The sequence below is a fragment of the Hypanus sabinus genome (genome assembly GCF_030144855.1).
Source record: "Hypanus sabinus isolate sHypSab1 chromosome 24 unlocalized genomic scaffold, sHypSab1.hap1 SUPER_24_unloc_13, whole genome shotgun sequence".
Taxonomy (NCBI): Eukaryota; Metazoa; Chordata; class Chondrichthyes; order Myliobatiformes; family Dasyatidae; genus Hypanus; species Hypanus sabinus.
In genome coordinates this window covers 179082-205930 of record NW_026778926.1, presented here as the reverse complement: position 1 = coordinate 205930, position 26849 = coordinate 179082, and the positions used below count along the sequence as shown (strand labels likewise).

Below are 26849 nucleotides of genomic sequence, written 5' to 3'. Positions count from 1 at the left end.
TGGAGTTGGATCTTGCACACAGCATCCAACACATCACCCTCCCACTGTTTACAGGTCAGGAGAGTGAGGGAACACTCCGCATTTCCCTAAGTGGGGTTAGTCCATGTACACAGCATCCGACACATCACGCTCCCACTGTTTCCAGGTCAGGAGAGTGAGGGAACACTCCGCATTTCCCTAAGTGGGGTTAGTCCATGTACACAGCATCCGACACATCACCCTCCCACTGTTTACAGGTCAGGAGAGTGAGGGAACACTCCGCATTTCCCTAAGTGGGGTTAGTCCATGTACACAGCATCCGACACATCACCCTCCCACTGTTAACAGGTCAGGAGAGTGAGGGAACACTCCGCATTTCCCTAAGTGGGGTTAGTCCATGTACACAGCATCCGACACATCACCCTCCCACTGTTAACAGGTCAGGAGAGTGAGGGAACACTCCGCATTTCCCTAAGTGGGGTTAGTCCATGTATACAGCATCTAACACATCACCCTCCCACTGTTTACGGGTCAGGAGAGTGAGGGAACACTCCGCATTTCCCTAAGTGGGGTTAGTCCATGTACACAGCATCCGACACATCACGCTCCCACTGTTTATGGGTCAGGAGAGTGAGGGAACACTCCGCATTTCCCTAAGTGGGGTTAGTCCTTGTACACAGCATCCGACACATCACCCTCCCACTGTTAACAGGTCAGGAGAGTGAGGGAACACTCCGCATTTCCCTGGACGGAGCGAGAATCCAACATTCCCTGGAGCATTCTGAATGCGTCAGAGTGGAGAACTGTGACCACTGCATGCGCTGCTCTGTAGAATCTCCCATGATTCCCGATCCACGTGATTGGGCAGGAGCCAAGTGATTGGGTATATTTAACATGGCGGTTGATAGGTTCTTGATGAGTCAGTGTGTCAAAGGTTACGGGGAGAAGGCAGAATGAGGTTGATAGGGATAGTAAATCAGCCTTGGTGGTGCAGACTTGATGGGCTGAATGGTCTGAATCTGCTACTATGTTCTATAGTCTTGTTGGTTATACTTCATTCCCAATACTGACTACAGGCTCAGGAAGGGATTACAGGAGCGGGCAAGACACACCAGGAGCTTGTATGCACTGATATTGGCTTTCGAGGAGGGAGAATGAGACATTAAGTGGTCACATGGGATTGGTTCTAGCTGCGGGAGGTGGTAGAGGCAAGCTCCCACTGCCAATTAAATGCTCCCGGTGGTGTGTGTTTCCAATAGTCTCTGACAACCAAGTCCAGCTCCCGGCCCCCATGTGTGTCTGAGCTACTGAACCGGGCGGAGCCCTTTCTATTGGCAGGGGAAGGGGCAAAGATTGGTCACTTTGGGCAGGAGCCGGGAGAAAGGGAACTCGGATCTCCAACCTCCTGCGAGGGGTTTCGGGGGCAGGCCTCGAGGGGAGTGCCTCTGCTGTGCGGAGAGCAGGAGCCTGGTATTCTACCGCCCTGCTTTGCGTTATCACGTCGACCCCGACCAACGCGGCAGACACAGAGATCGCTCCGTGTCAGCGGAGAAACCCGCCGGGCGCGGGGGTTCGCCAGGGTGCCACCCGGATTCGAGGGCACAAGCGGGTGGACAAATGTGGGTTGTTTTCTCTGGAGTGACAGAGGGTGAGGAGAGATCTGACGAGAGGCAGAGATAGAGAAGACGGGGAGTATCTGTTTCCCAGGGTGGAGATATCTAATACCAGAGGGCTTGTGTTTAAGGTGAGGGGGGTAAGTTCAAAGGAGATGTGAGGGGCAGCTCTATTTTATTCACACATAGAGCTTTGGGTACCTAGAATATGCTGCCAGAGGTGGTGGAGGAGACAGATACGATAGACAGGGCTAATTGGCTAGTTACACAGACACATAGCTGTGCAGGGAAAGGGGAGGGGTGGACGGTTCCCATCTCCGTCTCCATGTCCCTTTGTCAGACCCACACCGGGAGCACCGTGCACAGTTCCTGTATCCATATCCCCCTGGGTCAGGCCCACACCGGGAGCACCGTGCACAGTTCCTGTCTCCATATCCCAGGGTCAGACCCACACCGGGAGCACCGTGCACAGTTCCTGTCTCCATATTCCCCTAGGTCAGACCCACACCGGGATCACCGTGCACAGTTCCTGTCTCCATATCCCTGGGTCAGACCCAGACCGGGAGCACCGTGCACAGTTCCTGTCTCCCTATCCCCCTGGGTCAGACCCACACCGGGATCACCGTGCACAGTTCCTGTCTCCATATCCCTGGGTCAGACCCAGACCGGGAGCACCGTGCACAGTTCCTGTCTCCATATCCCCCTGGGTCAGGCCCACACCGGGAGCACCGTGCACAGTTCCCATCTCCATATCCCCCTGGGTCAGACCCACACCGGGAGCACCATGCACTGTTCCTGTCTCCATATCCGTGTGTCAGACCCACACCGGGATCACCGTGCACAGTTCCTGTCTCCATATCCCCCTGGGTCAGACTCACACCGGGATCACCGTGCACAGTTCCCATCTCCATATCCCCCTGGGTCAAACCCACACCGGGAGCACCGTGCACAGTTCCCGTCTCCATATCCCTGTGTCAGACCCACACCGGGAGCACTGTGCACAGTTCCTGTCTCCATATCCCTGTGTCAGACCCACACCGGGAGCACCGTGCACAGTTCCTGTCTCCATATCCCCCTGGGTCAGACCCACACCGGGATCACCGTGCACCGTTCCCATCTCCATATCCCACTGGGTCAGACCCACACCGGGAGCACCGTGCACAGTTCCTGTCTCCATATCCCCCTGGATCAGACCCACACCGGGAGCACCGTGCACAGATCCCATCTCCATATCCGTGTGTCAGACCCACACCGGGATCACCGTGCACAGTTCCCATCTCCATATCCCCCTGGGTCAGACCCACACCGGGATCACCGTGCACAGTTCCCATCTCCATATCCCCCTGGGTCAGACCCACACCGGGATCACCGTGCACAGTTCCTGTCTCCATATCCCCGTGGATCAGACCCACACCGGGAGCACCGTGCACAGATCCCATCTCCATATCCGTGTGTCAGACCCACACCGGGATCACCGTGCACAGTTCCCATCTCCATATCCCCCTGGGTCAGACCCACACCGGGATCACCACGCACAGTTCCTGTCTCCTTATCCCTGGGTCAGACCCACACCGGGATAACGGTGCACAGTTTCTGTCTCTATATCCCCCTGGATCAGACCCACATTGGGATCACCGTGCACAGTTCCTGTCTCTATATCCCCCTGGATCAGACCCACACCGGGAGCACCGTGCACAGTTCCTGTCTCTATATCCCCCTGGGTCAGACCCACACTGGGATCACCGTGCACAGTTCCTGTCTCCATATCCGTGTGTCAGACCCACACCGGGATCACTGTGCACAGTTCCCATCTCCATATCCCCCTGGGTCAGACCCACACCGGGAGCACCGTGCACAGTTCCCATCTCCATATCCCTGGGTCAGGCCCACACCGGGAGCACCGTGCACAGTTCCTATCTCCATATCCCTGTGTCAGACCCACACCGGGAGCACCGTGCACCGTTCCCATCTCCATATCCCCCTGGGTCAGGCCCACACCGGGAGCACCATGCACAGTTCCTATCTCCATATCCCAGGGTCAGAACCACACCGGGATCACCGTGTGCAGTTCCTGTCTCTGCCTTGTGCACAATTTCCATCTTCATATCCCCCCCACCCCTTGGTTCCTCGTTATAGCCGGGGGTGGTAATGGGGATGAGGTCCCGTTCCCAATGGCGCGCGTCTCAAATAACCTCTGAGGAGCCAGTCCAGCTCCTGGCCTTCACGTGTAGTTTAGCTTCTGAGCTTGGCAGAATCATTTCTATTGACAAGAGAAGGGGCAAAGGTGGGTGACTGCCGCTTTAAAACCAGTCGTTGCGGGCAGACGGGGCTCATCAGCCGTGGTTGGCACCTCATCGAGGAGCCGGAATAGTCCGATCTCAAACCTCCTCTGCCTTGTGGAGGCACCGGGAAGAATCTGGGGGTAAACCGGAGGCGGAGTCCCTCAGTCAATACTGACTGGCAGCTCGCCGTGATCGAACTGTACTGGTCTCTGCCATTCCTTTGGGCTCATCGCAGAGAGGGGGAGCCTCTGCACGGGTAGCGGTTTGCCCTGGCCTGACTATAAGCTCAAACGCAAGACCGACGGAGCCGTCACCTCTGGGACGGAGTTGTTGGGAACTGCACGAAGACGTACACCAAGATTCCTTTATTCAATTCAAAACATCAAAATCTGTGAACACAGAACAAAAACCCAGAATAAAATGATCGCATGCCCTCCCCCTGTAACCCCACCCAGCACACCCCACTGCAGGGAGGGGAATAACTTCCCCGTCTTGCCAGTAAAAAGCCTTGGTAGCTAAAATTGGTTTTACAAAGATATACGAGACAGAATAAAACTTCTTTTACAAAAGTTCGTCCTGGCTTTTAAAAAACACACAGAGATTGGTTGAGATTGCCAGATGCGTTCTAACGCCCGGAGCTAGGGGTTTACTATGGCGAATGGTGTCCCAGTTCCCTCTGCTTGGCCGTTACTGGTCCAATCTTCTCCACAATGGCCAGCGGTGTCCGCTCCCTGCCTGGAGTTAAGGGTCTCGATCCATGTCTGGTGCTTGGGGCATCCATGTTCTGCACACCTCTCCCGCCCCCCACAAGCGCCTCACCCAAACACCCTCGAGGGAGAGTGAAGTCACGCCTCTGACGGGCTGCTCCATCTCCAACACTGCTTACGTCGCTGATGTAGTTGTCCTGAGGATGGGGGTGAGTTGCAGGCTGGGCTGAAGGTGGGGAGAATGGGCAAGGGGTTGGGAACTCGTCCCTCCCTCCCCACCTCCAGCCAGGAGAAAACATCGAACCCCAACTCCATCTCCACCATGAATAGCCCAGATAAGGAAATCAAAATAATTCCAGTCCCGAACACATAACTCCACTCCCCACTCTCCTCCCCACCAATGTCCCAGTGCAAGGATTGAACCCGCCCCATATTTCGTCTTCTGTGCTGGAGTGCTCCATTGGGCTTCTTCACCGCGTAAATGGTCCCCGTCTTATGCACACCTGCTGGTTCGAAGCAGTGGCCCTATCAGGTTCCAATGCACCCAGACACCGATGAGGATAGTCCAATAGTTCAAGATGGTTGGCAGTAGTCCAATCTTTTCTACAATGGCCAGTAATGTCTATCTGACATGGTTGATATTGGTCCGTCCGGATTTCTTTGCAATGGACAATGGTGACCCTCCAACTTGGCTGTCCAATCCTCGCTGCAATGGCTAATGATGTCCCAGACTCCTCTAACACTGTTCGCTATAGGTGCAACTCTCTCTGCAATGGCCAATAGTTTCCTAAATCTCTCAGACGTACCCAGTATTTGTCCAATTACCTCTACACTGTTCATTGGGGCCCCTAAGTTGGTTGGTATTGGTTTGATCTTCTGTGCTATGGCCAGTGATGTCCTAAAGTACCTTTAACTTAGCCGTTATGGATAATAGTGTCCCAAATCCTTCTAACGTGGTCGGTCAGTATTGGTGCAAAAGCACCGGGGGGTGGGGGTGGGTTACACTACACTATCTCCCTCAGATGTTGGGTTGGGGTGGGTCTGAAGATACACTGAATTAACCCATGAGAACTGGTCTTCACCTACAGTGGTGGGGTGTCAATTATCTTCTTCAAAATGGCCCACACAACCAATCACCCTCTAAAATGGTGGATGGGAGAGATCTTTCTCTACAGTGGTTGACGAGCACTCCAGGCACCTACAGAAGGCGCCTTGGTGGGAGAAGTGCTTCTAGAATCCCAGGCCTCAGCACAACACCCCATGCCAACCGTCCTTCAGTGAAAACTATCGAGGGGAGTCCCGGGTGTCTCTGAAATGTGGCTGCAGGCTGGTCTTCATCCAACATTCCCGCTGGGAGATGGAAGCTGGGGTGAAGTGGGAGAGGGAGTGGTAGAGAAGGTTCCCCCATGGTGTAGCTGAGGATGAGCAGGCAAACCGAGATGGGTCGACTGGACGTGGCCGCGGATCCCAGCTGTCAGCGTCCAGAGGGCTCGAGGAAGAGGGCAAGAGGGAGGAAAGGGCAAGAGGAGGAGGGAGAGAGTGATGGGGGGGGGTCTCACCTCAGGCAGTGAGGAGGAAGAGGAGAGAAGGAGGAGTGGAGGAGTGCTGAAGAAGATAGGGGAGGCAGGGAAGGGGAAAGAGAATGAGAGAGAAGGGAGGGACAGGTAGAGAAGGGGACAGAAAAAGAGGGAGGGGAATGATGAGGCGAAGATAGGAGGAGGGAGAGGGAGAGGTGGGAGGAGGTTGGAGGACGGGTAGGCTGGGTGGCGGAGGAAGGGACGAGGGAGGGATGGAGAGGGATGATCGAGAAGCCAGGGGGCCCCGTCTCAGACGGTGACCTCCGCCTTGGAGCCTGAGCGGATCTGGGTCCCCGGGTGCCCTGGCAAGGGCTGGAGTTGGTCCACGGTACTGTGCCTCTTGGCAGCAAAGGCTTGGCGACGCTCGGCACTGGGCAGAGTGCCCACCCCTGCCCCTGCCCCTCCTCCAGCCCCCCCTCGGGGAGAGCCGGCCGAGGGGTGGGAGTTCATCTTGACGATCTGGTGGCGCTCGATCCAGGGACGGGAGGGCGACGAGACGTTCCCGTAGGAGAGGGCCTTCTGCGAGAGTGGCAGGAAGAAGGGGGATAGAGGCGGAGGGGGTGGAGGGGGAGGAGGGGGGCGGGGGAGGGGGTGGGGCAGAGGGGCAAAGCCGCTCGCGGGAGCGGGAGGAGCGTGGCCTCGGAGGGGGGAGAGGGGGGAAGGAGGAGGCGGCTGGGTGTCCCGGCTCGGACAGCAGGCGGTCCTGGGAGATGGCCCGTCTCGGGCATGGGGAGGGTGACGGCGGTAAGGCACTGGAGCAGGGGTGGTTACGGGGTGTGCGCCGCAGGGGGAGGGTGCCCCGTCCGGGGGTCTCGGGGAGGTGACGGTGTTGGCAGCAATCCTCAACGTCTCGGGCTGGCAGGAGAGAAGGGATGGGGTGAGTGGGGGGAGGGAACAGAGAGGAAGGATAAAGAGTGAAGAAAGGGTGGGGGGGACAAGAAGAGAGAGAAAGTGGGAGAGATGGGAGGGAAAGAGAGGGGAGAGAGAGAGACATAAATGGAACCAGAGAATAAGGGAGGGATTAAAGTAGGGAATGAGGAAGCGAGGTATAGGTGAAGAGAGGAGGTCAGGGGAGGGAGAGAAGGTGAGAGAGAGGCAGAATAATCCCATGTGTGAAGATGTCAATTTCCAATGTCTCAAAGTCCCCACTCACCCCGTTTCCATACATCCCTACCCCACTCACATCAGTCCCCACTCACCCCGTTTCCATACATCCCTACCCTACTCACATCAGACCCCACTCACCCCGTTTCCATACATCCCTACCCCACTCACACCAGTCCCCACTCACCCCGTTTCCATACATCCCTACCCCACTCACACCAGTCCCCACTCACCCCGTTTCCATACATCCCTACCCCACTCACACCAGTCCCCACTCACCCCGTTTCCATACATCCCTACCCCACTCACACCAGTCCCCACTCACCCCGTTTCCATACATCCCTACCCCACTCACACCAGTCCCCACTCACCCCGTTTCCATACATCCCTACCCCACTCACACCAGTCCTCACTCAACCTGTTTCCATACATCCCTACCCCACTCACACCAGTCCCCACTCACCCCGTTTCCATACATCCCTACCCCACTCACATCAGTCCCCACTCACCCCGTTTCCATACATCCCTACCCCACTCACACCAGTCCCCACTCTCCCCGTTTCCATACATCCCTACCCCACTCACACCAGTCCCCACTCACCCCGTTTCCATACATCCCACCCCACTCACATCAGACCCCACTCACCCCGTTTCCATACATCCCTACCCCACTCACACCAGTCCCCACTCACCCCGTTTCCATACATCCCTACCCCACTCACCCCGTTTCCATACATCCCTACCCTACTCACATCAGACCCCACTCACCCCGCTTCCATACATCCCTACCCCACTCACATCAGTCCCCACTCTCCCCGTTTCCATACATCCCTACCCCACTCACACCAGTCCCCACTCACCCCGTTTCCATACATCCCACCCCACTCACACCAGTCTCCACTCACCCCGTTTCCATACATCCCTACCCCACTCACATCAGTCCCCACTCACCCCATTTCCATACATCCCTACCCCACTCACATCAGTCCCCACTCACCCCATTTCCATACATCCCTACCCCACTCACACCAGTCCCCACTCACCCCGTTTCCATACATCCCTACCCCACTCACACCAGTCCCCACTCACCCCGTTTCCATACATCCCTACCCCACTCACACCAGTCCCCACTCACCCCGTTTCCATACATCCCACCCCACTCACACCAGTCTCCACTCACCCCGTTTCCATACATCCCTACCCCACTCACATCAGTCCCCACTCACCCCGTTTCCATACATCCCTACCCCACTCACACCAGTCCCCACTCACCCCGTTTCCATACATCCCACCCCACTCACATCAGACCCCACTCAACCTGTTTCCATACATCCCTACCCCACTCACACCAGTCCCCACTCACCCCGTTTCCATACATCCCTACCCCACTCACACCAGTCCCCACTCACCCCGTTTCCATACATCCCTACCCCACTCACACCAGTCCCCACTCACCCCGTTTCCATACATCCCTACCCCACTCACACCAGTCCCCACTCACCCCGTTTCCATACATCCCTACCCCACTCACATCAGTCCCCACTCACCCCGTTTCCATACATCCCTACCCCACTCACATCAGTCCCCACTCACCCCGTTTCCATACATCCCTACCCCACTCACCCCGTTTCCATACATCCCTACCCCACTCACCCCGTTTCCATACATCCCTACCCCACTCACACCAGTCCCCACTCTCCCCGTTTCCATACATCCCTACCCCACTCACACCAGTCCCCACTCACCCCGTTTCCATACATCCCTACCCCACTCACACCAGTCCCCACTCACCCCGTTTCCATACATCCCTACCCCACTCACACCAGTCCCCACTCTCCCCGTTTCCATACATCCCTACCCCACTCACACCAGTCCCCACTCACCCCGTTTCCATACATCCCTACCCCACTCACACCAGTCCCCACTCTCCCCGTTTCCATACATCCCTACCCCACTCACATCAGTCCCCACTCACCCCGTTTCCATACATCCCACCCCACTCACATCAGTCCCCACTCTCCCTGTTTCCATACATCCCTACCCCACTCACACCAGTCCCCACTCACCCCGTTTCCATACATCCCACCCCACTCACACCAGTCCCCACTCTCCCCGTTTCCATACATCCCACCCCACTCACACCAGTCCCCACTCACCCCGTTTCCATACATCCCACCCCACTCACACCAGTCCCCACTCACCCCGTTTCCATACATCCCACCCCACTCACACCAGTCCCCACTCTCCCCGTTTCCATACATCCCTACCCCACTCACACCAGTCCCCACTCACCCCGTTTCCATACATCCCTACCCCACTCACACCAGTCCCCACTCACCCCGTTTCCATACATCCCTACCCCACTCACACCAGTCCCCACTCTCCCCGTTTCCATACATCCCACCCCACTCACATCAGTCCCCACTCACCCCGTTTCCATACATCCCTACCCCACTCACACCAGTCCCCACTCACCCCGTTTCCATACATCCCTACCCCACTCACATCAGTCCCCACTCACCCCGTTTCCATACATCCCTACCCCACTCACACCAGTCCCCACTCACCCCGTTTCCATACATCCCTACCCCACTCACACCAGTCCCCACTCACCCCGTTTCCATACATCCCTACCCCACTCACACCAGTCCCCATTCACCCCATTTCCATACATCCCTACCCCACTCACACCAGTCCCCACTCTCCCCGTTTCCATACATCCCTACCCCACTCACACCAGTCCCCACTCACCCCTATCCCCACTCACACATTGCCCCCACTCACTCCTGTCCCAACACCCCTGTGCCCCATCAGCTGTCCCTGCCCTCCCCCCAGCGTCCCCGGTGCACTGACCAAGCCTGCGGAGGGAGGAGTATCTGTTGACATCCTGCCGAACAACGGTCTCGTACGTGGGCGGGAGGTGGGAGAGGTTGTGGTAGGAACACGAGGTGAGAAGTCCACTCTGCCGGGAGTGATGATGCCCTCGAGAACGGTCTGCACAAGAATGGAGTGAGAGCGAGGGGTTGGGGGGGTGAGGGAGAGGGAAGGGGGAGAGGGAGAGGGGAAGGGAGAGAGTATGAGGGATTGAATGAGGGAATCAGAGATGGAGAGGTACAGGGTTAAAGATGAAGAGAGAAAGGGGAAGGGAGATAGTGGGAATGAATGAGGAGATATGGAGGGACAGGGAGTAAGAGAGAGTGAGGGAGGAAGAGCGGGAGTCACGTGCACACAGACACATGCAATGGGAGCAGCAGTGAGGGAGAGGATTAACGATCGAACATAGTGTCTCTGTATAACCGGAGCGCGGCCACGAGAGGGTTAAACAGACTGGTTTGTGTCAGTGTCTCTGTGTGTGTGTGTGTGTGTGTGTGTGTCTGTGTGTGTGTGTGTGTCTGTGTGTGTGTGTGTGTGTGTGAGTGTGTGTGTGTGTGTCTGTGTGTGTGAGTGTGTGTGTGAGTGTGTGTGTGTGTGTCTGTGTGTGTGTGTGTGTGTGTGTGTCTGTGTGTGTGAGTGTGTGTGTGAGTGTGTGTGTGTGTGTCTGTGTGTGTGTGTGTGTGAGTGTGTGTGTGAGTGTGTGTGTGAGTGTGTGCGTGTGTCTGTGTGTGTGTGTGTGTGTGTGTGTGTGAGTGTGTGTGTGAGTGTGTGTGTGAGTGTGTGTGTGTGTGTGAGTGTGTGTGTGAGTGTGTGTGTGAGTGTGTGTGTGTGTGTCTGTGTGTGTGTGTGTGTGAGTGTGTGTGTGAGTGTGTGTGTGAGTGTGTGTGTGTGTGTCTGTGTGTGTGTGTGTGTGTGAGTGTGTGTGTGAGTGTGTGTGTGTCTGTGTGTGTGTGTGTGTGTGTGTGAGTGTGTGTGTGTGTGTCTGTGTGTGTGTCTGTGTGTGTGTGTGAGTGTGTGTGTGAGTGTGTGTGTGTGTGTCTGTGTGTGTGTGTGTGTGTGTGTGTGAGTGTGTGTGTGAGTGTGTGTGTGTGTCTGTGTGTGTGTGTGTGTGTGTGTGTTTCTGTGTGTGTGTGTGAGTGTGTGTGTGTGTCTGTGTGAGTGTGTGTGTGTGTCAGTGTGTGTCTGTGTGTGTGTGTGTGTGTGTCAGTGTGTGTCTGTGTGTGTGTGTGTGTGTCAGTGTGTGTGTGTCAGTGTGTGTGTGTGTGTATGTGTGTATGAGTGTGAGTGTGTGTGTGTGTGTGTGAGTGTGTGTCAGTGTCTGTGTGTGTGTGTGTGTGTGAGAGTGTGTCAGTGTCTGTGTGTGTGAGTGTGTGTGTGTGTGTGTGTGTGAGTGTGTGTCAGTGTCTGTGTGTGTGTGTGTGTGTGAGTGTGTGTGTGTGAGTGTGTGTGTGTGTGTGTGTGTGAGAGAGAGAAAGAGTCTGTGAGCGTGGTGTCTGTCTGTCTCTTGGGTAGGGAAGGAAAAGGCAATGCGAGGGTTAATCCTCGTCTCTCTCGGCCACAGCTGCATCTGCCTTGTTTCGCAGTGCCTCGGCTGCTGGCTGGGCCACATATTTCCCGCTGTGCTGCAGAATCGACCGTTGTTGCTGTGTGGAAGTGGGCAAGCATTTCAGGCGGAGAGGAGGGGAGGGGAGGTGGTGACACTCACCAAGGGGCAGGGTCCCTGCATGTCCTGGGCTGCTTCCCACCACGTGTTTCAGGTTGTGGTATGTGTTTCCTGGTGTCGAGAGAGGAGATGGTTATTTTTGCGATTCCTCAAACCCACTCGCGATAAAAAGACCCGCAGTGTAAGGCCATTGAAGTGCGGCAGAATGGGAGCTAAGGCAGACCCAACGCAAAGGCAGAAACTATTTGTAATGGAACCCATTGAACGTTGAAAGGCCTCGATAGAGTGGGTGTGAAGAGGCGGTTTCCCATGGTGGGTGAGTCTAGGACCAGTGGACACAGATAGAGTGGATGTGGAGACGATGTTTCCAGTAGTGGGGGAGTCGAGGACCAGAGGACTCAGATAGAGTGGATGTGGAGAGGATGTTTCCAATAGTGGGGGAGTCTAGGACCAGAGGACACAGATAGAGTGGATGTGGAGAGGATGTTTCCTGTAGTGGGGGAGTCTAGGACCAGAGGACACAGATAGAGTGGATGTGGAGAGGATGTTTCCTGTAGTGGGGGAGTCTAGGACCAGAGGACACAGATAGAGTGGATGTGGAGAGGATGTTTCCAGTAGTGGGGGAGTCTAGGACCAGAGGACACAGATAGAGTGGATGTGGAGACGATGTTTCCAGTAGTGGGGGAGTCGAGGACCAGAGGACTCAGATAGAGTGGATGTGGAGAGGATGTTTCCAATAGTGGGGGAGTCTAGGACCAGAGGACACAGATAGAGTGGATGTGGAGAGGATGTTTCCTATAGTGGGGGAGTCTAGGACCAGAGGGCACAGATAGAGTGGATGTGGAGAGGATGTTTCCTGTAGTGGGGGAGTCTAGGACCAGAGGACACAGATAGAGTGGATGTGGAGAGGATGTTTCCTGTAGTGGGGGAGTCTAGGACCAGAGGACACAGATAGAGTGGATGTGGAGAGGATGTTTCCAGTAGTGGGGGAGTCTAGGACCAGAGGACACAGATAGAGTGGATGTGGAGAGGATGTTTCCAGTAGTGGGGGAGTCTAGGACCAGAGGACACAGATAGAGTGGATGTGGAGAGGATGTTTCCTGTAGTGGGGGAGTCTAGGACCAGAGGACACAGATAGAGTGGATGTGGAGAGGATGTTTCCTATGGTGGGGGAGTCTAGGACCAGAGGACACAGATAGAGTGGATGTGGAGAGGATGTTTCTATTGTGGGGGAGTCTGGGACCAGAGGACACAGATAGAGTGGATGTGGAGTGGATGTTTCCTGTAGTGGGTGAGTCTAGGACCAGAGGACACAGATAGAGTGGATGTGGAGAGTTTGTTTCCTATAGTGATGGAGTCTTGGACCAGAGGTCACAGATAAGTGGATGTGGAGAGGATGTTTCCTGTAGTGGGGAAGTCTAGGACCAGAGGACACAGATAGAGTGGATGTGGAGAGTTTGTTTCCTATAGTGATGGAATCTTGGATCAGAGTACACAGATAGAGTGGATGTGGAGAGGATGTTTCCTGTAGTGGGGGAGTCTAGGACCAGAGGACACAGATAGAGTGGATGTGGAGAGGATGTTTCCTGTAGTGGGGGAGTCTAGGACCAGAGGACACAGATAGAGTGGATGTGGAGAGTTTGTTTCCTATAGTGATGGAGTCTTGGACCAGAGGACACAGATAGAGTGGATGTGGAGAGTTTGTTTCCTATAGTGATGGAATCTAGGACCAGAAGACACTGATAGAGTGGCTGTCGATGTGGAGATGTGGAGAGCCTCAGAATTGAGGGGAGTCCTTTTAGAACGGAGGTGAGGAGGAATTTCTTTAGCCAATAAGTGATGAATCTGTGGAATTCATTGAACCAGGCAGCTATGGAGGGCAAATCGTTATGCTTTTTTAAGGCATAGGTTGATAGATTCTTGAGTGGTCAGGGTGTGAAGGGATATGTGCAGTTGGCAGAAGATTGGGCTCTGAGAGGGAAAGTGGATCAGCCATGATGAAATGGCAGAGCAGACTCGATGGGCTGAATGGCCTAATTCTGTTCCTGTATCTTATTGTCTGAGCTCACAGTTGTTTTCCCTGGGGTGGAGGAATCAAAGATTCAAATATCCAAATTGTTTAAAGTGAATTGCTGTACACGAGTGTAGTGCAAAGAGAAATTAAATACTTGTTACTAGGGAAGCAATGCACCATGGGAACATGCAATAAATGTGAAAACCTGAGCTACTTAGACACACAGATTAATCATATGTACACAATGTGTCTGTATGTAAGATGACTGGCAGGAAAGGATAAAGCAGTGGTGCCGGGGCGTGTGGAGGTGTTGATCAGCCTCTCTGCTTGGGGAAAGGAATTGTTTTTTGAGTCTGGCTGGGGAGTGTTTTGGAACGGAGGGACCCAGGGAGATGGGGACACGGTTCCTGAAAGTGGAGTCACAGGTAGACTGGTACCCTGGGGAGTGTTGTGGAACAGAGGGACCCAGGGGGACGGGGACACGGTTCCTGACAGTGGAGTCACAGGTAGACGGGACCCTGGGGAGTGTTGTAGAACAGAGGGCCCCATGGGGACAGGGACACTGTTCCTGACAGTGGAGTCACAGGTAGACGGGGACCCTGGGGAGTGTTGTGGAACAGAGGGACCCAGGGAGATGGGGACAGGGTTCCTGAAAGTGGAGTCACAGGTAGACGGGGACCCTGGGGAGTGTTGTGGAACAGAGGGACCCAGGGGTACAGGGACACGGTTCCCTGACAGTGGAGTCACAGGTAGACGGGGACCCTGGGGAGTGTTGTGGAACAGAGGGACCCAGGGGGACGGGGACACGGTTCCTGACAGTGGAGTCACAGGTAGACGGGGTCCCTGGGGAGTGCTGTGGAACGGAGGGACCAAGGGGGAAAGGGACACGGTCCCTGACAGTGGAGTCACAGGTAGACGGGGACCCTGGGGAGTGTTGTGGAACGGAGGGATCCAGGGGGACGGGGACACGGTTCCTGACAGTGGAGTCACAGGTAGACTGGTACGCTGGGGAGTGCTGTCGAACGGAGGGACCAAGGGGGACGGGGACACGGTCCCTGACAGTGGAGTCACAGGTAGACGGGGACCCTGGGGAGTGTTGTGGAACAGAGGGACCCAGGGGGACGGGGACACGGTCCCTGACAGTGGAGTCACAGGTAGACGGGGACCCTGGGGAGTGTTCTGGAACAGAGGGACCCAGGGGGACGGGGACACGGTTCCTGACAGTGGAGTCACAGGTAGACGGGGACCCTGGGGTGTGTTGTGGAACGGAGGGACCCAGGGGGATGGGGACACGGTTCCTGACAGTGGAGTCACAGGTAGACGGGGACCCTGGGGAGTGTTGTGGAACAGAGGGACCCAGGGGGACGTGGACACGGTTCCTGACAGTGGAGTCACAGGTAGACGGGGACCCTGGGGTGTGTTGTGGAACGGAGGGACCAAGGGGGATGGGGACACGGTTCCTGACAGTGGAGTCACAGGTAGACGGGGACCCTGGGGAGTGTTGTGGAACAGAGGGACCCAGGGGGACGTGGACACGGTTACTGACAGTGGAGTCACAGGTAGACGGAGACCCTGGGGTGTGTTGCGGAACGGAGGGACCAAGGGGGATGGGGAGACGGTTCCTGACAGTGGAGTCACAGGTAGACGGGTACCCTGGGGAGTGTTGTGGAACGGAGGGACTAAGGGGGACGGGGACACGGTTCCCTGACAGTGGAGTCACAGGTAGACGGGGACTCTGGGGAGTGTTGTGGAACAGAGGGACCCAGGGGGACGGGGACAGGGTTCCCTGACAGTGGAGTCACAGGTAAACGGGGACCCAGGGGGACGGGGACACAGTTCCCTGACAGTGGAGTCACAGGTAGACGGTGACCCTAGGGAGTGTTGTGGAACAGAGGGACACAGGGGGACGCGGACACGGTTCCTGACAGTGGAGACACAGGTAGACGGGGACCCTGGGGATTGTTGTGGAACAGAGGGACCCAGGCGGACGGGGACACGGTTCCTGACAGTGGAGTCACAGGTAGACGGGGACCCTGGGGAGTGTTGTGGAACAGAGGGACCCAGGGGGACGGGGACACGGTTCCAGACAGTGGAGTCACAGGTAGACGGGGTCCCTGGGGAGTGTTGTGGAACAGAGGGACCCAGGGGGACGGGGACACGGTTCCTGACAGTGGAGTCACAGGTAGACGGGGACCCTGGGGAGTGCTGTCGAACAGAGGGACCAAGGGGGACGGGGACACGGTCCCTGACAGGGGAGTCACAGGTAGACGGGGACCCTGACGAGTGTTGTGGAACAGAGGGACCCAGGGGGACGGGGACACGGTTCCTGACAGTGGAGTCACAAGTAGACTGGGAGCCTGGGGAGTGTTGTGGAACAGAGGGACCCAGGGGGACGGGGACACGGTTCCTGACATTGGAGTCACAGGTAGACGGGGACCCTGGGGAGTGTTGTGGAACAGAGGGACCCAGGGGGACGGGGACACAGTTTCTGACAGTGGAGTCACAGGTAGACAGGGACCCTGAGGATTGTTGTGGAACAGAGGAACCCAGGGGGACGGGGACACGGTTCCTGAAAGTGGAGTCACAGGTAGACGGAGACCCTGGGGAGTGTTGTGGAACGGAGGGACTAAGGGGGACGGGGACACGGTTCCTGACAGTGGAGTCACAGGTAGATGGGCCCCTGGGGAGAGTTTTGGAACAGAGGGACACAGGGGGACGGGGACACGGTTCCTGACAGTGGAGTCACAGGTAGACGGGGACCCTGGGGAGTGTTGTGGAACAGAGGGACCCAGGGGGACGGGGACAGGGTCCCTGACAGTGGAGTCACAGATAGACAGGACCCTGGGGAGTGTTGTGGAACAGAGGTACCCAGGGGGACGGGGACACGGTTCCTGACAGTGGAGTCACAGGTAGACGGGGACCCTGGGGAGTGTTCTGGAACAGAGGGACCCAGGGGGACGGGGACACGGTTCCTGACAGTGGAGTCACAGGTAGACGGGGACCCTGGGGAGTGTTGTGGAACAGAGGGACCCAGGGGGACGGGGACAGGGTCCCTGACAGTGGAGTCACAGATAGACAGGACCCTGGGGAGTGTTGTGGAACAGAGGTACCCAGGGGGACGGGGACACGGTTCCTGACAGTGGAGTCACAGGTAGACGGGGACCCTGGGGAGTGTTGTGGAACAGAGGGACCCAGGGGGACGGGGACACGGTTCCTGACAGTGGAGTCACAGGTAGACGGGGACCCAGGGGAGTGTTGTGGAACAGAGGGACCCAGGGGGATGGGGACACGGCTCCTGACAGTGGAGTCACAGATAGACGGGGACCCCGGGGAGTGTTCTGGAACAGAGGGACCCAGGGGGACGGGGACACGGTTCCTGACAGTGGAGTCACAGGTAGACGGGGACCCTGGGGTGTGTTGTGGAACGGAGGGACCCAGGGGGACGGGGACACGGTTCCTGACAGTGGAGTCACAGGTAGACGGTGACCCTAGGGAGTGTTGTGGAACAGAGGGACCCAGGGGGACGCGGACACGGTTCCCTGACAGTGGAGTCACAGGTAGACGGGGACCCTGGGGAGTGTTGTGGAACAGAGCGATCCAGGGGGACGGGGACACGGTTCCCTGACAGTGGAGTCACAGGTAGACGGGGACTCTGGGGAGTGTTGTGGAACAGAGGGACCCAGGGGGACGGGGCACGGTCCCTGAAAGTGGAGTCACAGGTAAACGGGGACCCAGGGGGACGGGGACACGGTTCCCTGACAGTGGAGTCACAGGTAGACGGTGACCCTAGGGAGTGTTGTGGAACAGAGGGACACAGGGGGACGCGGACACGGTTCCTGACAGTGGAGACACAGGTAGACGGGGACCCTGGGGATTGTTGTGGAACAGAGGGACCCAGGCGGACGGGGACACGGTTCCTGACAGTGGAGTCACAGGTAGACGGGGACCCTGGGGAGTGTTGTGGAACAGAGGGACCTGGGGGACGGGGACACGGTTCCAGACAGTGGAGTTACAGGTAGACGGGGTCCCTGGGGAGTGTTGTGGAACAGAGGGACCCAGGGGGACGGGGACACGGTTCCTGACAGTGGAGTCACAGGTAGACGGGGACCCTGGGGAGTGCTGTCGAACGGAGGGACCAAGGGGGACGTGGACACGGTCCCTGACAGGGGAGTCACAGGTAGACGGGGACCCTGACGAGTGTTGTGGAACAGAGGGACCCAGGGGGACGGGGACACGGTTCCTGACAGTGGAGTCACAAGTAGACTGGGAGCCCGGGGAGTGTTGTGGAACAGAGGGACCCAGGGGGACGGGGACACGGTTCCTGACATTGGAGTCACAGGTAGACGGGGACCCTGGGGAGTGTTGTGGAACAGAGGGACCCAGGGGTACAGGGACACAGTTTCTGACAGTGGAGTCACAGGTAGACAGGGACCCTGAGGATTGTTGTGGAACAGAGGAACCCAGGGGGACGGGGACACGGTTCCTGAAAGTGGAGTCACAGGTAGACGGGGACCCTGGGGATTGGTGTGGAACAGAGGGACCCAGGGGGGCGTGGACACGGTTCCTGACAGTGGAGTCACAGGTAGACGGAGACCCTGGGGTGTGTTGCGGAACGGAGGGACCAAAGGGGATGGGGACACGGTTCCTGACAGTGGAGTCACAGGTAGACGGGTACCCTGGGGAGTGTTGTGGAACGGAGGGACTAAGGGGGACGGGGACACGGTTCCTGACAGTGGAGTCACAGGTAGATGGGCCCCTGGGGAGTGTTGTGGAACAGAGGGACACAGGGGGACGGGGACACGGTTCCTGACAGTGGAGTCACAGGTAGACGGGGACCCTGGGGAGTGTTGTGGAACAGAGGGACCCAGGGGGACGGGGACAGGGTCCCTGACAGTGGAGTCACAGATAGACAGGACCCTGGGGAGTGTTGTGGAACAGAGGTACCCAGGGGGACGGGGACACGGTTCCTGACAGTGGAGTCACAGGTAGACGGGGACCCTGGGGAGTGTTCTGGAACAGAGGGACCCAGGGGGACGGGGACACGGTTCCTGACAGTGGAGTCACAGGTAGACAGGGACCCTGAGGATTGTTGTGGAACAGAGGAACCCAGGGGGACGGGGACACGGTTCCTGAAAGTGGAGTCACAGGTAGACGGAGACCCTGGGGAGTGTTGTGGAACGGAGGGACTAAGGGGGACGGGGACACGGTTCCTGACAGTGGAGTTACAGGTAGATGGGCCCCTGGGGAGTGTTGTGGAACAGAGGGACACAGGGGGACGGGGACACGGTTCCTGACAGTGGAGTCACAGGTAGACGGGGACCCTGGGGAGTGTTGTGGAACAGAGGGACCCAGGGGGACGGGGACAGGGTCCCTGACAGTGGAGTCACAGATAGACAGGACCCTGGGGAGTGTTGTGGAACAGAGGTACCCAGGGGGACGGGGACACGGTTCCTGACAGTGGAGTCACAGGTAGACGGGGACCCTGGGGAGTGTTCTGGAACAGAGGGACCCAGGGGGACGGGGACACGGTTCCTGACAGTGGAGTCACAGGTAGACGGGGACCCTGGGGAGTGTTGTGGAACAGAGGGAACAGGGGGACGGGGACAGGGTCCCTGACAGTGGAGTCACAGATAGACAGGACCCTGGGGAGTGTTGTGGAACAGAGGTACCCAGGGGGATGGGGACATGGTTCCTGACAGTGGAGTCACAGGTAGACGGGGACCCTGGGGTGTGTTGTGGAACGGAGGGACCCAGGGGGACGGGGACACGGTTCCTGACAGTGGAGTCACAGGTAGACGGTGACCCTAGGGAGTGTTGTGGAACAGAGGGACCCAGGGGGACGCGGACACGGTTCCCTGACAGTGGAGTCACAGGTAGACGGGGACCCTGGGGAGTGTTGTGGAACAGAGGGACCCAGGGGGACGGGGACACAGTTCCTGACAGTGGAGTCACAGGTAGACGGGGACTCTGGGGAGTGTTGTGGAACAGAGGGACCCAGGGGGACGGGGCACGGTCCCTGACAGTGGAGTCACAGGTAAACGGGGACCCAGGGGGACGGGGACACGGTTCCCTGACAGTGGAGTCACAGGTAGACGGTGACCCTAGGGAGTGTTGTGGAACAGAGGGACACAGGGGGACGCGGACACGGTTCCTGACAGTGGAGTCACAGGTAGACGGGGACCCTGGGGAGTGCTGTCGAACGGAGGGACCAAGGGGGACGGGGACACGGTCCCTGACAGGGGAGTCACAGGTAGACGGGGACCCTGACGAGTGTTGTGGAACAGAGGGACCCAGGGGGACGGGGACACGGTTCCTGACATTGGAGTCACAGGTAGACGGGGACCCTGGGGAGTGTTGTGGAACAGAGGGACCCAGGGGGACGGGGACACAGTTTCTGACAGTGGAGTCACAGGTAGACAGGGACCCTGAGGATTGTTGTGGAATAGAGGAACCCAGGGGGACGGGGACACGGTTCCTGAAAGTGGAGTCACAGGTAGACGGGGACCCTGGGGATTGTTGTGGAACAGAGGGACCCAGGGGGACGTGGACACGGTTCCTGACAGTGGAGTCACAGGTAGTCGGAGACCCTGGGGTGTGTTGCGGAACGGAGGGACCAAGGGGGATGGGGACACGGTTCCTGACAGTGGAGTCACAGGTAGACGGGTACCCTGGGGAGTGTTGTGGAACGGAGGGACTAAGGGGGACGGGGACACGGTTCCTGACAGTGGAGTCACAGGTAGACGGGGACCCTGGGGAGTGTTGTGGAACAGAGGGACCCAGGGGGACGGGGACAGGGTCCCTGACAGTGGAGTCACAGATAGACAGGACCCTGGGGAGTGTTGTGGAACAGAGGTACCCAGGGGGACGGGGACACGGTTCCTGACAGTGGAGTCACAGGTAGACAGGGACCCTGAGGATTGTTGTGGAACAGAGGAACCCAGGGGGACGGGGACACGGTTCCTGAAAGTGGAGTCACAGGTAGACGGAGACCCTGGGGAGTTTTGTGGAACGGAGGGACTAAGGGGGACGGGGACACGGTTCCTGACAGTGGAGTCACAGGTAGATGGGCCCCTGGGGAGTGTTGTGGAACAGAGGGACACAGGGGGACGGGGACACGGTTCCTGACAGTGGAGTCACAGGTAGACGGGGACCCTGGGGAGTGTTGTGGAACAGAGGGACCCAGGGGGACGGGGACAGGGTCCCTGACAGTGGAGTCACAGATAGACAGGACCCTGGGGAGTGTTGTGGAACAGAGGTACCCAGGGGGACGGGGACACGGTTCCTGACAGTGGAGTCACAGGTAGACGGGGACCCTGGGGAGTGTTCTGGAACAGAGGGACCCAGGGGGACGGGGACACGGTTCCTGACAGTGGAGTCACAGGTAGACAGGGACCCTGAGGATTGTTGTGGAACAGAGGAACCCAGGGGGACGGGGACACGGTTCCTGAAAGTGGAGTCACAGGTAGACGGAGACCCTGGGGAGTTTTGTGGAACGGAGGGACTAAGGGGGACGGGGACACGGTTCCTGACAGTGGAGTCACAGGTAGATGGGCCCCTGGGGAGTGTTGTGGAACAGAGGGACACAGGGGGACGGGGACACGGTTCCTGACAGTGGAGTCACAGGTAGACGGGTACCCTGGGGAGTGTTGTGGAACAGAGGGACCCAGGGGGACGGGGACAGGGTCCCTGACAGTGGAGTCACAGATAGACAGGACCCTGGGGAGTGTTGTGGAACAGAGGTACCCAGGGGGACGGGGACACGGTTCCTGACAGTGGATTCACAGGTAGACGGGGACCCTGGGGAGTGTTGTGGAACAGAGGGACCCAGGGGGATGGGGACACGGCTCCTGACAGTGGAGTCACAGATAGACGGGGACCCCGGGGAGTGTTCTGGAACAGAGGGACCCAGGGGGACGGGGACACGGTTCCTGACAGTGTAGTCACAGGTAGACGGGGACCCTGGGGTGTGTTGTGGAACGGAGGGACACAGGGGGACGGGGACACGGTTCCTGACAGTGGAGTCACAGGTAGACGGTGACCCTAGGGAGTGTTGTGGAACAGAGGGACCCAGGGGGACGCGGACATGGTTCCATGACAGTGGAGTCACAGGTAGACGGGGACCCTGGGGAGTGTTGTGGAACAGAGCGATCCAGGGGGACGGGGACACGGTTCCCTGACAGTGGAGTCACAGGTAGACGGGGACTCTGGGGAGTGTTGTGGAACAGAGGGACCCAGGGGGACGCGGCACGGTCCCTGAAAGTGGAGTCACAGGTAAACGGGGACCCAGGGGGACGGGGACACGGTTCCCTGACAGTGGAGTCACAGGTAGACGGTGACCCTAGGGAGTGTTGTGGAACAGAGGGACACAGGGGGACGCGGACACGGTTCCTGACAGTGGAGACACAGGTAGACGGGGACCCTGGGGATTGTTGTGGAACAGAGGGACCCAGGCGGACGGGGACACGGTTCCTGACAGTGGAGTCACAGGTAGACGGGGACCCTGAGGAGTGTTGTGGAACAGAGGGACCCAGGTGGACGGGGGGACGGTTCCAGACAGTGGAGTCACAGGTAGACGGGGTCCCTGGGGAGTGTTGTGGAACAGAGGGACCCAGGGGGACGGGGACACGGTTCCCTGACAGTGGAGTCACAGGTAGACGGTGACCCTAGGGAGTGTTGTGGAACAGAGGGACACAGGGGGACGCGGACACGGTTCCTGACAGTGGAGTCACAGGTAGACGGGGACCCTGGGGAGTGCTGTCGAACGGAGGGACCAAGGGGGACGGGGACACGGTCCCTGACAGGGGAGTCACAGGTAGACGGGGACCCTGACGAGTGTTGTGGAACAGAGCGACCCAGGGGGACGGGTCACGGTTCCTGACAGTGGAGTCACAAGTAGACTGGGAGCCTGGGGAGTGTTGTGGAACAGAGGGACCCAGGGGGACGGGGACACGGTTCCTGACATTGGAGTCACAGGTAGACGGGGACCCTGGGGAGTGTTGTGGAACAGAGGGACCCAGGGGGACGGAGACACGGTTCCCTGACAGTGGATTCACAGGTAGACGGGGACCCTGGGGAGTGTTGTGGAACAGAGGGACCAAGGGGGATGGGGACACGGTTCCCTGACAGTGGATTCACAGGTAGACGGGAACCCTGAGGAGTGTTGTGGAACAGAGGACCCCAGGGGGACGGGGACACGGTTCCTGAAAGTGGAGTCACAGGTAGACGGGGACCCTGGGGATTGTTGTGGAACAGAGGGACCCAGGGGGACGTGGACACGGTTCCTGACAGTGGAGTCACAGGTAGACGGAGACCCTGGGGTGTGTTGCGGAACGGAGGGACCAAGGGGGATGGGGACACGGTTCCTGACAGTGGAGTCACAGGTAGACGGGTACCCTGGGGAGTGTTGTGGAACGGAGGGACTAAGGGGGACGGGGACACGGTTCCTGACAGTGGAGTCACAGGTAGATGGGCCACTGGGGAGTGTTGTGGAACAGAGGGACACAGGGGGACGGGGACACGGTTCCTGACAGTGGAGTCACAGGTAGACGGGGACCCTGGGGAGTGTTGTGGAACAGAGGGACCCAGGGGGATGGGGACAGGGTCCCTGACAGTGGAGTCACAGATAGACAGGGCCCTGGGGAGTGTTGTGGAACAGAGGTACCCAGGGGGACGGGGACACGGTTCCTGACAGTGGAGTCACAGGTAGACGGGGACCCTGGGGAGTGTTCAGGAACAGAGGGACCCAGGTGGACGGGGACACGGTTCCTGACAGTGGAGTCACAGGTAGACAGGGACCCTGAGGATTGTTGTGGAACAGAGGAACCCAGGGGGACGGGGACACGGTTCCTGAAAGTGGAGTCACAGGTAGACGGAGACCCTGGGGAGTGTTGTGAAACGGAGGGACTAAGGGGGACGGGGACACGGTTCCTGACAGTGGAGTCACAGGTAGATGGCCCCTGGGGAGTGTTGTGGAACAGAGGGACACAGGGGGACGGGGACACGGTTCCTGACAGTGGAGTCACAGGTAGACGGGGACCCTGGGGAGTGTTGTGGAACAGAGGGACCCAGGGGGACGGGGACAGGGTCCCTGACAGTGGAGTCACAGATAGACAGGACCCTGGGGAGTGTTGTGGAACAGAGGTACCCAGGGGGACGGGGACACGGTTCCTGACAGTGGAGTCACAGGTAGACGGGGACCCTGGGGAGTGTTCTGGAACAGAGGGACCCAGGGGGACGGGGACACGGTTCCTGACAGTGGAGTCACAGGTAGACGGGGACCCTGGGGAGTGTTGTGGAACAGAGGGACCCAGGGGGACGGGGACAGGGTCCCTGACAGTGGAGTCACAGATAGACAGGACCCTGGGGAGTGTTGTGGAACAGAGGTACCCAGGGGGACGGGGACACGGTTCCTGACAGTGGAGTCACAGGTAGACGGGGACCCTGGGGAGTGTTGTGGAACAGAGGGACCCAGGGGGACGGGGACACGGTTCCTGACAGTGGAGTCACAGGTAGATGGGGACCCTGGGGAGTGTTGTGGAACAGAGGGACCCAGGGGGATGGGGACACGGCTCCTGACAGTGGAGTCACAGATAGACGGGGACCCTGGGGAGTGTTCTGGAACAGAGGGACCCAGGGGGACGGGGACACGGTTCCTGACAGTGGAGTCACAGGTAGACGGGGACCCTGGGGTGTGTTGTGGAACGGAGGGACCCAGGGGGACGGGGACACGGTTCCTGACAGTGGAGTCACAGGTAGACGGGGACCCTGGGGAGTGTTGTGGAACAGAGGGACCCAGGGGGACGGGGACACGGTTCCTGACAGTGGAGTCACAGGTAGACTGGGTCCCTGGGGAGTGTTGTGGAACAGAGGGACCCAGGGGTACAGGGACATGGTTCCCTGACAGTGGAGTCACAGGTAGACGGTGACCCGAGGGAGTGTTGTGGAACAGAGGGACCCAGGGGGACGCGGACACGGTTCCTGAAAGTGGAGTCACAGGTAGACGGGGACCCTGGGGAGTGTTGTGGAACAGAGGGACCCAGGGGGACGGGGACACGGTTCCTGACAGTGGAGTCACAGGTAGACTCGGTCCCTGGGGAGTGTTGTGGAACAGAGGGACCCAGGGGTACAGGGACACGGTTCCCTGACAGTGGAGTCACAGGTAGACGGTGACCCTAGGGAGTGTTGTGGAACAGAGGGACCCAGGGGGACGCGGACACGGTTCCCTGACAGTGGAGTCACAGGTAGACGGGGACCCTGGGGAGTGTTGTGGAACAGAGGGACCCAGGGGGACGGGGACCCGGTTCCTGACAGTGGAGTCACAGGTAGACGGGGTCCCTGGGCAGTGTTGTGGAACAGAGCGATCCAGGGGGACGGGGACACGGTCCCTGACAGTGGAGTCACAGGTAGACGGGACTCTGGGGAGTGTTGTGGAACAGAGGGACCCAGTGGGACGGGGACACGGTTCCTGACAGTGGAGACACAGGTAGACGGGCCCCTGGGGAGTGTTGTGGAACAGAGGGACCCAGGCGTACAGGGACACGGTTCCTGACAGTGGAGTCACAGGTAGACGGGGCCCCTGGGGAGTGTTGTGGAACAGAGGGACCCAGGGGGACGGGGACACGGTTCCTGACAGTGGAGTCACAGGTAGACTGGGTCCCTGGGGAGTGTTGTGGAACAGAGGGACCCAGGGGTACAGGGACATGGTTCCCTGACAGTGGAGTCACAGGTAGACGGTGACCCGAGGGAGTGTTGTGGAACAGAGGGACCCAGGGGGACGGGGACACGGTTCCTGACAGTGGAGTCACAGGTAGACGGGGCCCCTGGGGAGTGTTGTGGAACAGAGGGACCCAGGGGTACAGGGACACGTTTCCTGACAGTGGAGTCACAGGTAGATGGGGACCCAGGGGAGTGTTGTGGAACAGAGTGACCCAGGTGGAGGGGGACACGGTTCCTGACAGTGGAGTCACAGGTAGACAGGGACCCTGGGGAATGTTGTGGAACGGAGGGACCCAGGGGGACGGGGACACAGTTCCTGACAGTGGAGTCACAAGTAGACGGGGACCCTGGGGAGTGTTGTGGAACAGAGGGACCCATGGGGACGGGGACACGGTTCCTGACAGTGGAGTCACAGGTAGACGGGTACCCTGGGGAGTGTTGTGGAACGGAGGGACTAAGGGGGACGGGGACACGGTTCCTGACAGTGGAGTCACAGGTAGATGGGCCCCTGGGGAGTGTTGTGGAACAGAGGGACACAGGGGGACGGGGACACGGTTCCTGACAGTGGAGTCACAGGTAGACGGGGACCCTGGGGAGTGTTGTGGAACAGAGGGACCCAGGGGGACGGGGACACGGTTCCTGACAGTGGAGTCACAGGTAGACTGGGTCCCTGGGGAGTGTTGTGGAACAGAGGGACCCAGGGGTACAGGGACATGGTTCCCTGACAGTGGAGTCACAGGTAGACGGTGACCCGAGGGAGTGTTGTGGAACAGAGGGACCCAGGGGGACGCGGACACGGTTCCTGAAAGTGGAGTCACAGGTAGACGGGTACCCTGGGGAGTGTTGTGGAACGGAGGGACCCAGGGGGACGGGGACATGGTTGCTGACAGTGGAGTCACAGGTAGACGTGGACCCTGCGGAGTGTTCTGAAACAGAGGGACCCAGGGGGACGGGGACACAGTTCCTGACAGTGGAGTCACAAGTAGACGGGGACCCTGGGGAGTGTTGTGGAACAGAGGGACCCAGGGGGACGGGGACACGGTTCCTGACAGTGGAGTCACAGGTAGACGGGTACCCTGGGGAGTGTTGTGGAACGGAGGGACTAAGGGGGACGGGGACACGGTTCCTGACAGTGGAGTCACAGGTAGATGGGCCCCTGGGGAGTGTTGTGGAACAGAGGGACACAGGGGGACGGGGACACGGTTCCTGACAGTGGAGTCACAGGTAGACGGGGACCCTGGGGAGTGTTGTGGAACAGAGGGACCCAGGGGGACGGGGACACGGTTCCTGACAGTGGAGTCACAGGTAGACTGGGTCCCTG

The 26849-nt window shown here is 58.6% G+C and overlaps 1 protein-coding gene across 1 annotated transcript in view; it reads right to left on the bottom strand.

Annotated features, from left to right (window-relative positions):
* Window positions 1–6407: 6407 nt before the first annotated feature.
* Window positions 6408–26849, bottom strand: part of LOC132385456 (protein shisa-6-like) — a 136694-nt gene continuing 116252 nt past the window's right edge. The window contains exons 3-6 of the mRNA XM_059957542.1: window positions 11842–11910; window positions 10116–10256; window positions 6757–7013; window positions 6408–6677 (exon numbers count right to left, since the gene is read on the bottom strand). Coding sequence (XP_059813525.1) covers window positions 6408–6677; window positions 6757–7013; window positions 10116–10256; window positions 11842–11910 — 737 coding nt within the window. The remainder of the gene's footprint in view (window positions 6678–6756; window positions 7014–10115; window positions 10257–11841; window positions 11911–26849) is intronic.